The sequence below is a fragment of the Monodon monoceros genome, unplaced genomic scaffold (assembly GCF_005190385.1).
Source record: "Monodon monoceros isolate NGI ecotype Baffin Bay Population unplaced genomic scaffold, NGI_Narwhal_1 Super_Scaffold_18, whole genome shotgun sequence".
NCBI classification, from domain to species: Eukaryota; Metazoa; Chordata; class Mammalia; order Artiodactyla; family Monodontidae; genus Monodon; species Monodon monoceros.
In genome coordinates, this window is record NW_021703774.1 from 140,998,953 (window position 1) to 141,015,392 (window position 16,440).

The 16,440-nt window shown below is 46.4% G+C and overlaps 2 protein-coding genes across 11 annotated transcripts in view; both read left to right on the forward strand.

Moving 5' to 3' along the window:
• The window catches only part of AGBL4 (ATP/GTP binding protein like 4), a 1,273,876-nt gene that overhangs the window by 1,013,100 nt on the left and 244,336 nt on the right, over positions 1-16,440 (forward strand). The window lies entirely within an intron of this gene.
• The window catches only part of BEND5 (BEN domain containing 5), a 48,050-nt gene continuing 38,251 nt past the window's right edge, over positions 6,642-16,440 (forward strand). For 4 of the 10 annotated variants that reach the window (XR_003794437.1, XR_003794438.1, XR_003794439.1 and 1 more), the window contains exon 1: positions 6,752-7,001. Coding sequence is in view for 1 of the 10 variants with exons in the window: in XM_029228567.1 (XP_029084400.1) it covers positions 6,776-7,001 (226 nt within the window). In the remaining 9 variants the exon portion in view is untranslated. Of the gene's footprint in view, positions 7,002-10,270; positions 10,424-11,995; positions 12,108-16,440 lie in introns of those variants that run through there. The other 6 variants (XM_029228569.1, XM_029228570.1, XM_029228572.1 and 3 more) reach the window with 6 other exon arrangements.

Below are 16,440 nucleotides of genomic sequence, written 5' to 3' on the forward strand. Positions count from 1 at the left end.
TGTGTTGGGTCTTCGTTACTGCGCGGGGGCTTTCTCTAATTGCGGCGAGTGAGGGCTACTCTTCGTTGCATTGCGCAGGCTTATCACTGCAGTGGCTTCTCTTGTTGTGGAGCATGGGCTCTAGGTGTGCGGGCTTCAGTAGTTGTGGCACATGGGCTCAGTAGCTGTGGCTCGTGGGCTACAGAGCGCAGGCTCAGTAGTTGTGGCGCATGGGCTTAGTTGCTCCACAGCATGTGGGATCTTCCCGGAGCAGGGCTCGAACCCGTGTCCCCTGCATTGGCAGACAAATTCTTAACCAGTGCGCCACCAGGGAAGTCCCAGGTAGGCCAATTTCTTTGTTTTTCAAAACCAATTCAAATGCTCTTCCCTTGTGACAGCATTTCTTCTTTCTCTTCTATTCATAAATTTCTTTTGGTCTTCAACCATGGGGAATTCTTTTGCTTTGTGTTGCTTATGTGGAGTACACACACAACTAGACTAAAATGCCTGGATTCAGATCATCCGTGTAACCAGCTCCAGAGTGTGACCCACAGGAGATCAAAATATAGCAGAGGTCTGATTGGTTGAACTTGACCATTGTGTCGACTGCTTGATCAGGCGTTCACAAGGCTTCAGACTGCCGTAAATGCGTCTGCATGTTACATTTTATATAATACATACAAGTTTGTTTTTCTTCTAAGAAAATACTCAAAAAGTCAATTTGAAAGAATGAATGGCTCCAAACACATTATCTTGGAAGCGTTTGCTGCAGGTTTAGGCAAGGCCTGTAGCCTCAGAGACGTTTGAACATGTGAGATCTGGGAACTCCTTTGGTGACTGCCACCCGTGCCCGCAGGCTCTGGTTTAAAGGGGATGGCACTGGCGTGGAAGCGTTGTGGAGTGCTTGTTGGATGATCATCAGCATAGTTTAGCTCATTATATCCAATGTGACTCAGTAAACATTTATTAGGCATCTTTCAGCATGGGGATAAGAGCTCTAGTAATAATAACGATAATAACAATAGTAATAGGAACTATCGTATACTGTCAGGCACTGTGCCAAGCATTTTACGTGGATTATTAAAGTGTTAATTCTCATAACAGCCCTATGAAGCTGTATTAATATTTCCATGAAAAAAGTGAGGCTTGGAGAGACTAAGAAACTTGTCCATGGCCACACTTAGTAAAAATAACCTTACTTATTAGGCCAGGATTTGTATATGGGACCTAAGACTACAATATACTGTCTTCACTTCACACTGGTATGTCATTTTTCAAACAAAGAAATTATTGTGCCCAAGAGAGGTTACATAGACATTTCAGAGCCCTGTATATTTACCCTGAAAATAATATCTAGGATTTGTTGAGCAATGCTTTTTTTCTTTTTTTTAATTATTTTTATTTATTTTATTTTTAGTTGCGTTGGGTCTTCGTTGCCGCACGTGGCCTTTCTCTCGTTGTTTCAAGCAGGGCCTACTCTTCGTTGCTATGCACAGGATTCTCATTATGGTGGCTTCTCTTGTTGCGGAGCATGGGCTCTAGGTATGTGGGCTTCAGTAGTTGTGGCACGTGGGCTCAGTAGTTGTGGCTCACGGGCTCTAGAGTGCAGGCTCAATAGTTGGGGCACACAGGATTAGTTGCTCCGCAGCATGTGGGATCTTCCTGGACTAGGGCTCGAACCCGTGTGCCCTGCATTGGCAGGCTATTCTTAAACACTGCGCCACCAGGGAAGCCCCGGTTGAGCAATTCTTATGTGACTGCCATGTTACCTTAAAATCTTCCAACTCAGAGGTGCTCAACTGGTCTGATGTTAGAATAATCTGGGAATTAAAAAACAAAATCATTTCCCAGGTCCCGTCCCCAGACGAATTGAATCAGGATCTTAGGGGATAGGACCTGGGAGTGGGATATTTTTTTCAGTTCCCCAGGTGGTTCTGATACACAGAGAGGGTAAAAACTCCTGCCCCAAATCTCATAATACATTCAGAAGATACATATCATTAGCCTCATTTTATGTGTAAGCAAACTGAGTCTCAGGGAGGCAAAGTGTCTTGCCCAAAGTTACAGCAAAAATGTGGCAAAGTCAGGATTTAATCCTTGGCCTGATTCCAAAGCCCATATTCCTTTGGCCCTCCAGGTGGTTGCCTACATGACAAGTTGGCATTCCCTCTAACTCCAGGCAGTGTTCACTGGGCTTTGAGGTTGTACTCAATGAGCAACTCCTCTCTTCCTTCCCCCTGTCTCCTGCCCTCTCCTCCCCTGCCCAAAACCCCACCACCAGAGTCAACCAGATTTCATTATCAGGAGTTCACACAGATATACTGGGTTGATGCCACTGCCTTTGGGTGATAGCAGTTCAGGGTAATGCCCAGCATGGGCCTCCCAACAGTCCCAGATCCTCCTGGCCATGTATCAACATTCCTTCCTTGAATCAGCCTGAGAAGACAATAGCCCTGAGCTTATAGCACAGCAAGTTGCTTTTCTGGGCAGAATAAAAATAAAAAATAAAAAATTTAAAAAGCAAATACTTAAAAAGTCAAATTAAATATCACAGGGAAAAAAGGCAAAATCATGAAAAAATGTGGTCAATCATTAGCAGAGAGGTTGAAAAGACACGCTCCAGTTGCTTTAAAAACTCACAGAAACCAGGTCTCCTTAAAATAGTTTTACAAAGTACACTGAGAATTCCATGCAGTAATATGAAACATAAGTCCCCCTGCTGCCCCTGATCATGCTTCAGCTGGCTAAGCTGAAGGAGCTTGACATTAACCCAAGGCTCTGCAAAACTCAACAGGAAAGTGCAATGCAGACACAGTTGCAAACCTGCCCCATATGTGTACATTTTCTGCTCCATTAAAATGACTTGGACAAGAGGCAAAGTACATCTGGCTGGTAGAAAGAGGGAGTTAGGGGAGGGGCAGGGAGAGGACAGTCAACCTCATCACAGGCCTCCCACACCCCAGTCTTGCTTCCCCCCAATCCTTACCCCACACTGCTTCTAGTCTAAAATGTCTAAAATGCAAATATGACCACAGGCCTTCCAGGATTCCCCAGAGCCAGACTGCTTTGTTAATTTTCTTAACTCTATCATGGGGTTTATAATACCCACTTCAAGGGTTCAGTGTGAAATTAATTGAAATCATATATATTTGTTGCCTGGCATGCTTGGTTTGTAAGTAAACTTTGAAGGAAAAGTAGATATCACAATGATCATCACTGAAACCAGGTCATATGAGGAGAGATAGGTGAAGGAAGTGAAGATGTCTGGGCAGAAGATAAACAAGATCCTAATGAGATAGGATCCCCAGTTCTTCCATATCTGATGGGCTGGCATGAGACTCTTGGTGGTGAACCTAGTATGACAGCTACAAGGTGAAAGCTTCTTCCTCAGTGTAGGTATGAAAGACCTTTCTAACAGTCAGTAGTGTCCCAAAGATAAGGCGTGCTGGTAAACTTCCTAACATTAGAACTATATAAGAAGCATCTGGATGAACACTTGGCAGGAATATTGAAGAGGGGGTTCAACTGTGATCTGGTTGAACTTGACATCTTTAGCCACCTCTTTAAGTATGAAATCTGTACTTTTGAACTGTCTTTGTGTGCCAATCAATGAATCATCCATCAACAGCTTTAGTTTCTGGTATGTGTAAAGCCTGGAGCAACAGTCTCTGGATCAAAGAGGTACTTTGACTCCGGTTTTCACTAGGACAGAGGAGGCACACTTAGTAGGTTCTCTAGAAGCTGTGTTAAAAGACTGACTGTGTGACACACACAGAAAGCAGGAACTCTGGGTGTCTTTCTGTTGCCCTTAGGCTGCTGAAGTGTGTCTCTTTGAGTATCTTGTACATGCCATTGCTTCTCTAGAATCCATTCTGTGCACCTACATGCAAGGTGAATTGAGTCCGTGTTTACTCTGTTGGCATCCATGTCATTATTTGTTCTTTTCTTCTTTCTGGGTTCTTGGAAAATGGAACTGCCCCCTTATGAGAACGATTTACACTGACTTGGATGGAGAATTTGTTTGAACCTGAGGGTGCAGTGATACTTAATATGTTCATGGATGTGTCTGTCTCACAAGAAGTAGACTCAGTGATCTGCACTTTGATCACCAGGAATGGGAAAGACAGAGCTGGGATTCAGCCCCAACTCTGAAAAGAAGGGACAAATGTTCAGAAAAACCACGCAAGAGGTTTGTTATTCATGCTGTGTCTTTCTTTATTGCATTTGTTTTATAAGCATTTTCTCCCCAGCCCTGTGCTAGGATCCTGGGATGCTGAGGTTACACGGCTTTTTTGTCCCCCCTCAAAGAGCTCATTCTAATGAGGGAAGATAAAAGGTGCTGGGACAAAATAGTAGAAAGAAACTGCCTGTGCTTGAGGAGAGCGGCTGGTTGGGGAAGCTTCAGAGAGGAGGTGACATCTGAGCTGGCCTTCAGGGGAGGCTGAGGTCACTGTGCACTCCAGGAGGAAGAACTTCCCAGGATGAGGGCAGAACCAAGCACAAAGGCTTGAGACCTGATAAAACATGCTCTCTCGGGAAATGTCAAATAGTGTAATGTTTCTGGAGTGTACTGTGTGCAGGAAGGTGGTAGAGATGAGATTGGTAATGTATTTTGAGGTCACTCTCATTTAGATGGGCTAGGAGGTTGGCCATGGTGCTACCTGAAATTATTTCGCAAACAGAGTTTGGAGCTTCATGGTATTTCATTAAATATGGCCAACTCTGCACGACTCATCTTGCGAATTATCAGAAGTCTTGCTACACATTACTTCCCCTTGACCACCGTAGGAATGTATTCTTAAAATAAAAACTCATGTAAGATCAGTCCAAAGAAATCATAATCATGCAGATAAACCTGCTGGAACAATTCAGTGTGGCTCCTCTTTTGTCCACAAGTATGTGGGGCAACAAAGGTTCAACATCTGTATCAGGACAACATGTGTTCATAACTGGCTGTCACTGCATATATGCCAGAGGCTAAGTTGAAGGGAACTAGATCTGACCTGTATGTTTGGATCTGGGAGCTGCACGTTGATGGCCCTCCCCAAATCACAGTGAAATAATCTGGAGGGTTTTGGTTTATCTACTTAATCATTAGTGTAGCTGATATGAAATGTGAGCCCAGCGCTTTTTAAAAAAAATAACGTGTAATGCTTTCTGATTATAAAGTAATCCCTGCTTATTGTGGAAAATAGTTATATAAACACACAAAGGAAAATAAAATCGCCCACCACTACTAAGAAACAACATTTTGGCACATTTATTTTGTCTTTTTCTTACAGGTTGAGTTCATTAAAATGAATTTTTAAAAAAATATAACATTTAATTCAGCCTGCCACCTCAATTCAGCATTCCTCTATGAGAACACTTTTCTCACCATAACATAATTACTTACTTACACTTTTTTAATACTTTCAGACCAGATTGTAAGGGTTTCCAGGACAGAGAAGGTGTGTTATTCATATAGTAACCTAATTTGGGCACAGGAATCCAACATTGAGACTCAAGTTCTGGCACACTGTCTTACACCACAAGAGATCCAGGTGTTTGTGCTGTCTGTTCATCTCTCTACCACCAGCCTTTAGCCCAGAATCTGGCATGTAGCGCATACCCAGTGTATATTGGTCGCTTGAATAAAAGTATGGGTGTGACTGAATGTGGATTTTTATTTATTATTATTTTTCACCCCAAATTCACTGAGCCCCTATCAGGTGCCAGGAATATAAGTAGTCATATCTGATACAAAGCCCACCCTCTCAGAGGCGTCAGTGCAAGGATGCTGACCCCCTCTAATGTAGGATGGGGTTCCTATGACACATAGCCCAGTCAGAACTCCTCGAGGTGCTCCAGAAACGCCCAGCTAGCCCTGGGTTTGCCTTCTTCCGACCACGACCACCCCTCCGCTCCCTGCTCATTCCAACTGGTCCCAGTTCAGTGACAGGCATTCTGTGGAGGGGTGCTTCACTGGAGGAAGACTACAGGGGAGAAAAGCTACACTGCTTCCTCCAGCTGAGAGGGGCCCTTGACAAACACTCCACTGCCCCAGCCAGCTGGTCCAACTGGAAATCCCAGATAAGCCCCAGTTTCTGGTCAGAACTAGTTTGGCAGCACAGGGGGAACATTTCTGGCTGACTGACCCTCCCCACAGGGGAGGTGGCGGTTTTTGCCAGAAAGAAAAAAACAAAAAAACAATGAACTAAAGGGGTTGAGAGGAGCGGTTTCAATTATTTGATGCACTCCAAAATTCTGCTGTCTTGCAAGTGCAAGTTTACACTTAGGAATCCAAACAAGATTGCCCCCTGCCCTGCATTTATTCTCTCACACTCTCCTCTCCTGTGCAGTGCAGTTTTGTTGCAATGCAGTTTGTTTTGTAGCGCGACCGTTGAAGCCACAAATCCTGCACGCGGCGCGACTTTGAATATTAGTCAATGCATTTTTTTCCTGCAAGGCTATTGTTATTATCATTATCGCGATTTAGCGTCTCTGCCCTTTCCCCTCCCTCGGCGAATCGCGCTCCGGCTGTGATTGCTCGGGTCTGACTTCGCGAGTGGCGGTGCGCTTCCAAACCCCCTCCTCCGCCCCCCGCCCCCCTCCCTCCAGGTTCCGCGCCCAGGCGAGAGCAGCCGATTGGCAGAGCGGTGCTTTCAGGAACAATAACAGCGGGGGGAGCCCGGGTCCCGGGAGCCGCCCCCGCCCCCCGGCCCGGCCGCGCGGCTCGCGCCCCCCGCCGGCTCCCCACCTCCGCGCCCGCCCCGCGGGCTGACCGGCCGACCGGGGCCCGCCCCCGGCGCCCACCATGTACGCCTTTGTGCGGTTCCTGGAGGACAACGTCTGCTACGCGCTGCCTGTGTCGTGCGTGCGCGACTTCAGCCCCCGCTCGCGGCTGGATTTTGACAACCAGAAGGTGTACGCCGTGTACCGGGGCCCGGAAGAACTGGGCGCCGGGCCCGAGAGCCCCCCGCGCGCCCCCCGCGACTGGGGCGCGCTGCTGCTCCACAAGGCCCAGATCTTGGCGCTGGCAGGTGAGCGAGCGGTCCGGGAGGGACTCGGGGGCCGGGCGGGGACCGGGAGCCGGGGAGGGGGCCGGGGGGAGCCAATGCTTGTTCCGGCCCCCTTCTCCTGTCCCGTAGGCTTTTCTTTAGGGGACGGGGTGTCTCTAGAAGGCCAGACCAGTTAAAAATACGAGATGGTCCCCTTTGTCTTCCCCGCCTCCCTGACACCTCCCGCGCTGTCAGTCTGTCTTCATCGCTGTGTCTTTCCTACTCTTTCTGTTTGTCTCTTCTCGGCTCCCTCACTTTCCTGTTCTCTCCCGCCTGTTTGTACCTTCATTTTTCTGTCTCTCACCTTCTCTTTACCTCTCTCTCAGTTCCTTCCCTCTCTGCGCCTTCTGTCTCCTCAAGTTTCTCTAGCTGTCTGTCTCTCCCTTTAAGGTCCTCAGTACCGCCTGGGAGTGAGAGGCAAGGCTTGATATTGTCAGACCCTGCCAGGTGGGAGTCCCTCTTTACAGAGGGAAGCTATGACATCCTTGTCTCATTCGGGCCATCATTGGACAGGATGAAGAGGCCTCGATCACTGGGTACTGGGTGCCACTCTCTCCTGCCCCTCCCTGGCTAGGTGGCAGAGGTAAAGCAGTAGTGGCACTTTAGCATCCTTCAGACTCCACACCCCTACTGAATCTCCCAGAAGGCTCTCTGAGTGAGAGCTGAGGGCCAGGAAAGAGTTTCTAGGTCAGGATAAGACCAGACCTCCCATTCCTGCTTTCCCAGGGCCCTGAGAAATAGGCAAGGCAGGTGGTCTCATCCCCATCTGACAGGTGAGGATCCTGAGGTTCACTCGGTGGTAGGACTAGAAACCAGCCCTCTAGCCTCCTTCACCAGGTTCTTTCTGCCGTGCTGAGGCACCTTTTCCTTTGTAAAGTCAGTGGATCCTCTTTCCCAGCTAGTTTTAGGAGGCTTGGGTACAGATATGAGTGGATGAGGAAGTATCACTTCCGTTTTGGGGAGCAGCCTTTTAGCTGTTGCTGGTAAGGAGGGTGTACCTCAGAGTGGACAGAGACAGTAAACCACCCTGCCCTCCGGTTGGAAGAGAAGACCAGGGGTTAGGAGACATTGCTAGCATTTTGTAGTTTGATACCTTTCCTATTTTTTCCAACTTCCTTAGCTTTCCTTAAGAGATGAATTCAGCATGTATCATATTCAAATTTGGCAAATAAGGAAACTGTGGCTTGAAACAGAGAAGTGACTTTCCTAGGGTCCCATGGCAAATTAGCAGTAGCTTAGAGCTGTGGTTCATGAAAAGTTCCTTTCCATCACCTCCTGTTGCCTCTAGAAAGTAGGTTTGCCAGAGTTGAGGAGTGAAAGAAGAACTGGAACCCTATGAGCACCTGGGGCCCTTGTGGACAGACTGTGTCCTGACCACCTCTCTGGCAAGCCCTGGGGCACAGTGGTATAGACCGCCCCCCCCCCACAACACCTGGGCATGCCTGGGGCCAGAAGAACAGAATGAAGGAAAGTATGTAGAAAAGGGAAACCTTTGTAGCGGATTAGGTTTTATTTCATTTGTTTGCTTGCTTTTAATTACCTGAAGGAAGGGATTAGGAGATTTTTCCCCAAGAGTACAGTATAGGCCTGAGGAGGTTATAGGTAGGTTGTAACCTTAGCTTCCCCTTGGCTAGAAGAAGAGAAAGCATGCTCTTTATGATTCTATTATACTCCTAGATCTGGAAGGGCCCTAGGAGGCGGGGAGTGATGTGGTCAGAAGGAGTCAGTGGTAGGTAGGTGTTTTAGTGTGTAATGGCTGCTTTCCTCTTTTAGAGATTGTCCCTGCATCCACTTATTCATGCAGTAAACATCACCACTGTGCTTTGCTCTTCAGGCATCGCAGAGAGGCTGCTGAGGCAGATGGCAGCCCCCACAGACTCTGAGTTTGGAAATTGACAAAAGTCTTCTTCAGTAAGACACACGTAATTATTGGTGTGAGGACCATGAATCTTGAATCTATAGACTATTCATCCTCCAAGTTGGAATGTTGATAAATCTCTAGGGTTATTGAAAACAGACAATTAAAATAACACACACACACAAACAGACCTAGGCAACATCTGGAAATTGGCAGAGTAGATCCAGAGAAGAAGCGTGGCCCCAGTCTGAGCAAAGTGAGTTGAAAAGCACTTTCCTCCACCTCTCTTCAGGTGTTTTTCTTGAGAAGAGCAAGGGGAAGAAAAAGAAACAACTTGCCGTTGACTAGGCCACATTTAGAATTCCAATCAGCTGGTTAGCTTTTAAATTGGAGCCACTGTCCTGGCTCCAGACCTGACTGGAAGGGCCAGGGTAGGTGTGGGAATTCATTTGTCCTGGAAGAACTCTCCCATGTGTCTTGAAACCCCATCTTGGATGTGGTGGCTCCGAGAATTGCTTGCAGTGACTTCGTCTTAAGGAGCTCATCTTCTGGCATCTCCTAGTTGTGAATACCACGGTGCTGTGGGACCAGATGTGAGGCGGCAAGCCCTCAAGCGGGAGGCAGAGATAGCTATGTTTTTGTGCATTAGCCATGAGTAATTAATCCCTCTCTGGCGCCAAAAGCATAGTTTCAGGAGCAGTTCGGGGCCGTTTTATGGCTTTTGGTGAGAAGCGCGGTACTTTACCGTTTGCCCAGGCCAACTCAGAGCTGTCTTCAGGTGTACCTCTTCTTGTATCCAGGAAATGTCAAAGCCAGCTGCTTTGGGACTTTGCATTTTCCAGCATATGCTGGTCTACATCATGGTTTCCATGTGTGTCAGACCCAGTATATAGCCTTGATTTCAGTTCAAGGGGAGAAAACAAACACACCTTTACTGACAGTCTTACTTTGTGCCTGTGCATTATCTCTGTTAGTCCTCCCCGGGACCCTGTTGGTAGAGATTGCCATTGTTACTATTTCCATTGTGTAGATGAGGACAACTGAGTCTCAGAGACTCCTCTCCAGCTGTATAGCTAACAAGTGACAAAGCCAGACTTGAAACCGAGGTCTTGCAGTGCCAGGCCCCCACTTGGAAATCTCCTTTGTAAAGTAGCTGATGTTCTCGTCAGCCACACAGCAGGCTTGGAAGGAATGAAAGGCAAGAGAAGAACTGTCCGTGAAGCTGACAGTTCAAGTCAAGTTTTCGAGCCCAGGAACAGTTTTAGATGCTGAGTTTTCCAGCCCCTTCTGTTCTTCCCCTCTCACCAGCCTCCCTCCTACAGAGCACATGCACTTTCCTCTCTGCTAAGTTGTCATTTTCCTCAGGAAATCTCAGAAGAGCTCCCATCCTCCATGGTCCACGTAACTCAAGATGTGGCTCACCTTTGGATGTGGTCTCCTTCGTCACTCTCATTTATTTGCCAGACAGCATGTTGAAAATGAGAACAACCTGTTTGGAGAGCTTACCATTATCTAACTGCAATCCAGTCTGCTACTGGGGCTCATGGTATTGAATTTATGGTTTTTTTATGGGGCCACAACTGGTTTTTCTCAGCTCAGAGTCTTAAAATTCTATGCCATTCTATCCAGGCACTTTGGCTATGTTATTATTATTTGGTGTGCTAAATTCCTTTTGTTGTCAAATGTCCCCCTTCTACTTCCTATACACCAGGCCCGGTGCTGTAATAAGCGAATGCTCCAGTGCACCCCGCAGGTCTGAGGTCCTGGGACTGAAATGACAGCACAATCCAGGCGAAACAAAAGTTACCTTTTCAGGCCCTGCCATGTAGGGTTTCTGTCCGGGCAGAATGACAGAGAGGAAATGGGCATCATCCTCAGGGTGAGTGTAGTCTTAGGGCCCAATGTACGTGCTAAATAGAGGTGGAAGCCAGGCACCAGGGCAGCACAGAGAAAGGGCCCATTCTAGGTGGGCTTTGTGGTTTATCTTGTACATCTTTCCAACTCTACCACCACTGCCCACATCCAGGCGTGCACCAGCTCTTATCTAAGCCAGCACATCTGCCTTCTAATTGATTACCCTGCCTCAATCTGTTTTCCAAGTTGCTGTCAGAAAAATCTTCCAAAATACAGTCTTAGTCAAGCCACTTCTCTCCTTAGAACCTTCTGTAGCTCCCTGTTGCCTACTGAATAAAACTTAAGCTTCTCAGCCGGGGCGTTCATAGCAGCCCCAGACCAACCCCATTTCTCCAGCTTCCCCCAGGCCTGCGGTACTTCATGCCGTCTTGAGAACACTCCCTCAGGCACTCCTTTGAGCCAACGAGGATGGATTAATCATTGTGTGAGATGGGGCCTCTGCCCATGGAGCTCCCCTTCAGTGGAGAAGGCAGACACGTGACATGCCTGCAGTCCCGTGAGCTGAGGACGAATGCCACAGAGGAGTGGACAGATGCGTTGGCAGCTCCCTGTTCCACCCTCAGTCCGCAAGGGAAACTCTCCTTCCTCGGAGCCCTCCTTTTACTTTGCTGTTCCTCACTTATCTTTAGCATTCTGTGTCTTGTTTTGGTTAGTCGTGAATAGGTCTGTCTTCCTACCAGACAGTGAACTCCTCCAGGACAGGGACCTGCCTTCCTTCTCTCTGCATCCATAGTGCCCAGCACGTAGTCCACTCCAGTCAGCCCAAGTGGAACTCACCAACTTGGGGAAGACAGGTGCATTTGTTATGCTTGGGGAGAAGAAGTAGGGAGGACAGGAGCCCCTGTAGCAGCAACTTGTTTTTCAGAACAGAAACCTGCAGTGAGTTTTGGAGGTTTCCTTCAACTTTGTTCACCTGGAAAAAGTCAACATTCTTTATCACTCCCTTGACTAGAAGAAACCCCACACTTGGGGGAAATCGCTTCCAAAGCCACGTTCTTCTTGCTTTGGTAATTTTAGCTCATTCAGGGCTCAGGTCCCAGCTTGGCATTGTTGGTCCAAATGGATCACTTGCTCCAGAAATGCTTTGGAACTTCTACAAAGTTAGCAGTGAAGCAGGGGAGTAGCCGATTTCATATGCAAAGATTGTTGCATGTCATCAGTGGGAGACTGCCAACAAAAGGATTCTTTTTTTTTTTTTTTTAAGTGAGTGAAGACTTTTAATTTAGGTTTTGACATGTTCTGCTGATGTACGTTGGAGCGAAGATTGGAACTTGCCTGCTGTCATCTGTTGCAGATTCTACTGAAATGTTAACCATGTAAGGTCCCGTCTGATGTGATTTGTCATGTTTAAGAACCACATATTTGTTACAACTAAATAGTATGTGTTGCTGAGTATTTCAGAGTTCTGGTTCACAGGATGAAAGAAGAAATTGCCCCAGGCAAGCTCAGGTCTTGCTCTTTGGTGTGTTTTCTTGTCATTCAAGAGCACACTGGTGTTTATTTTTAAAAAACGCACCAGAAAAGTAGAATTCAAACTTAGATCTTTGACTTCAAGATTTATTCTCTTTCCACTGTGCCTACCTGCTTTGTCTTATAAGCTCCTTAGAGAGAGAAGATGTGTGTACTCTTCATTTTAAAATGCTTACTGGAAAAGCATACATACCCTGAAGAGCTTTTCTCTGGTTCATTTAAGTTCCCCAGGTATTAAGTTACACTAGGTGGTCAGTCTTACACTGGAGGGAAATAAAGGAGGAGGAATAGGCATTGTTTCTTGCCTTCACGGACTCGTTTACTAAATATTTATTAAGAACTCACCAGGCTCCAGGTTCAATGCTAGGAATTACCACATACATACTCTGTCTACATCCTTGTGAGATAAGGCTTCTTATTTTACCCTGGGAGAAGAGAGCTACGCAGACAGTTGTTTAGTGGGTGCTGTAGGTGCCAGGCAGTGGGCTAAGGTCTTCCCATACACATGAAGCTCTTGGAGAACTGTGAGTCAGGTCAGTCGAAAAGTATGATACCCGAACTAGGGTGGCAGTGGTTGTGATGGCTCTGAGGTGGATTGAGGAAGGAGAATCCATAGGACTTGGGAACTGTCTGGTTGTGGTGATGTGTGTGATGGTGATGTGGTGGTCTGGGCTCTCCTCCCTCCGTGGGGAGCATTAGAAAAGTAGTTGGTTGGAAGAGGAGATATTGAGTTCAGTCTGAGACAAGGTGAATCTTGGGGGCCCATGGGATATCTGGGCAGATACTCCAGGAGAGTGATTAGGCACGTGGCCCAAGGTTCAGGAGAGTGCTCTGAAGTTGGGCTGAAGGTCCCAATGTGGAGGTCATTAGCCATGGAAGTGGTGGTTTCACAGAGGGAGAGGGGGCAGAGTAAGCGAATCATGCAGAACTCTTTAGAACACCAGCTTTTAAGGGCACAGCTGAAGAAGAAGAGCCCAAAAAGGTGACTGGGGAGAAGCAGCCAGAGATGGACTAAGAATCAAGTGATAACCAGGAGAGATGGGTGTCCTGGAAATCAAACAAGGAGCGAGGTCTTTGTATCCCAGATCTAAGCCTGTTTTTGTTTCTTCTAACTACACAGCAACTACTTTTTCCTCTGAGCTCATTGGTGAGACGTAGTAGGATAGGACAGCTAAATATATAAGCAGGAGAAGAAAAGATTTGCATGAGATGATATTTTGGTAGTTTTGAATGTCTGAGTTTTGCCCCACTAGAAGAAGAATCAGACCTGTTCTTTGAGGCCCAGAAAGCAAAATTAGGTCCAGAGAGTGAAATTCAAAGCGGTTGGTGGGAGGAATATAATAATAGCCGAGAGAGTGGATGAACGATGGAAAGGGCTTCTAAGCATAGTGATGAGCTCCCTGTCAGGGGAGGTGGATATTCTGGAATGAAATCCTGTCCTATGGGAGAATTGGTTAAATGACCCCCTCCCCCAGGTCGCTTCCTTGAGTATCAAGGAGGAAGATTTAGAGAGCTGAAAGAAGATAGGCTTTGAAGTGAGACAGTCTGGGTTCAAACCGTGACTCTGCTGTTTACAAGCTGTGTGACCTTAGGGAGATTACTTCACTTCTCTGAGTTTCAGGTACTCAAATGTAACGTAGAGATGGTAACGAGTGACTTGCCCACTATGTTATTTAGCAAGGTAATATGGAAAAGTATCTGGCACGTAGTAGGTACTCATTAAATATAGGTAGCTGATAAGGACTGTGGTGGCTAAGCATTCTTGAGAGAACAGCTCGCTTAGTCGTGGGTGCCACCATTTGTGGAAAGGAGCGATTTAGAGGACCAAGGAGAAGACACGTTTAAAATTTAACTTGTGGGCGTTGTGAATCCTCCTGTGGCTTGACTTTAGCATGAAGGGCTTACCATCTCCCCCCATGTGTTGCCCCTCTGTGACCCTATGGCGGGGCCACTTATTACCCTGGCAACAGCCTGGTGAAGCACATGAGGGTAGCTAGACAGATGAGTCAGAAGGATGAGGTTCCTAGTTTTGTCTGTGCCCTAGCCCTGTGCCAAGGCCAGTGAGGCCATGGGAGTGAAAGCAGGGAGACCTACTGAAACCTGGTTGGCAGTTCTTCTCTCCCCTTTCGGATGGTCTCAGCAGGACAGTTCTTCAAACGAGCCCACCTGGAGGGATTAGATCATCTACTCTTGCCCGGCACTGCATAGAAGAGAAAGAGAAGTGGAATTCCCTGTGGCTGGCCAGTTGATCACACAGCTGCAAGGATCTCTTAAGGTTTTCTAGTCTAGTCCCTATGTTTTACAGAAAAGAAAGCTGAAAGGAAGTAACTGGTCACCCAGAGAGTGAGTTACAAAGCCAGGCCTCGAACCCGTGTCTCTTGATTTCTTTCTGCTTTACCACAGCAGGGCACTCATCTTCGTGTTGTCTTGGCTAGATACAATCCTTGAAACTTGAGAATTTTGTCTGCCTTGGAGTTTAAAAAAAACAAACGCCACAGGCCAGAGAATGAGATATGCATGCCTTTTCTGTGGCATGTCTGTTTTTAATGCAAACATAAGACTTTGCAAGGTTTTTACACAGATGAAGAACTTTAAACTTGCATATAGATGTTTTTTAAATAAGACAAAACCTATGTAAAACAGTTTATGTTTAGCCTTTCAGAACTTCATCATAGCTAACAAGCCCACACCACGTTAAACTCTGACATTGGATTCTTTTAATTATCCAGCATGATTTTATGTAAAATGGGAGTCAAGACAGTACCTCTCCCATTTTAACTGTATTTCAAGTTCTTCAGGAGTATCTTCACGTTTGAAGACAGAATTGCATTGGATTTCCTGTCCACCGGCCTCTTTTCTAAAACACTATTTGCTCATTAAACATGCCTCCTTTTTTTTTTTTTTCCAGTGGTAAGTTTAATGGGATGTTCCTCCCTCTCAGGTTAATGACACATACCAAGTTCTTCTATATTTTTGAAGAGCAGCTTCTACCGTATTTTATGGCTTTGAATAGGGGCTCTATTTGGGGGTTATTTAGGGCTTGGTGGTCTTGATAAGCTTGGAGTTCAGGAGGTTGGTATCAAGTCACACTAAGTTCAATTTGGGCATTGATCACAGGATTCTCCTGGATGTAGGCAAAGGCTTGGGAAAAAAGCTGGCACTGGGGAAATTATATTGACACACTCACCATATTATATGTGCCTTCTAGTTCAGTTGAGGAAGTTACAGCAACTTGGTCATTTTTCTCTTGTTCCTATAGGATAATTAGATGATAGAACCAGGGCCCGAGTGACATGCAGGCCTGACTGGAACGTCTGGCTCTGATATTTAATAACTTTGTGTCTTAGGCAAGCCACCTCACTCTTTGACCCTCAGTTTCTGCTTCAGTAGAATCCTTATGGGGATTGAATGTATTGATGTTAATAAAGAATTTGGCGTGGGGCCTGGCACATAGTAGTTGCTTACTCAGTATTTGTTGAATAAGATGAATGCAGTTAGCTGACAGCATAGTAGCTGGAAAGGAGAAGGAGAAAGTTGATGCCCAAATCCTTGGTGGTTTTCTTGCCCTGGAAACAAAAGAATCAGGAAGTTAGAATCAATGAAGTTTATCTCTTCAGAGGCTACATACTTATTTCTGTTTACACTAAAACCGATTACTTGGTCTTAAGCTTGGAGCAGTTGCAGAGGTGGGTTGACCAGAGAGGTGGGTTGACTCATCCTTTTTGAGTCTCCTGCTAATTTCTTCTGTGGTTTCCTGGAATGCAAAGCCAGAAGCATACTCCAAAGCCACATTAAAATGCTGCATGAAGTTACCTGCTGTCTTAGGTGATCCACACCACCGTTCACCTTCATTAATGTGACCAGTCAGGAGTTATAGCTTCTTGTCACCCTGTGTTCAGTCTCCTCCTCACACCTCATCCATCTTACTTGCCATTGCCACATTAATCTTCCCCAAACATCTCTTTCATCGTGTCTCAATCTGTGTCGGGTACGGGTCTCTTTGCCACAGGATAAAAGCCAATGACACAGCCCACAGGGGTAGCCTCACAGCCACTATTCACTGAACACCTGGGACAAGAAAGGCACTGTGCTTGGTGTTTTATATGCACTACCTTTTGGAAAACAGTTTATTATCCCCACTTTACAGATAATGAAAGTGAGACTCGGACAGGTGAAGTA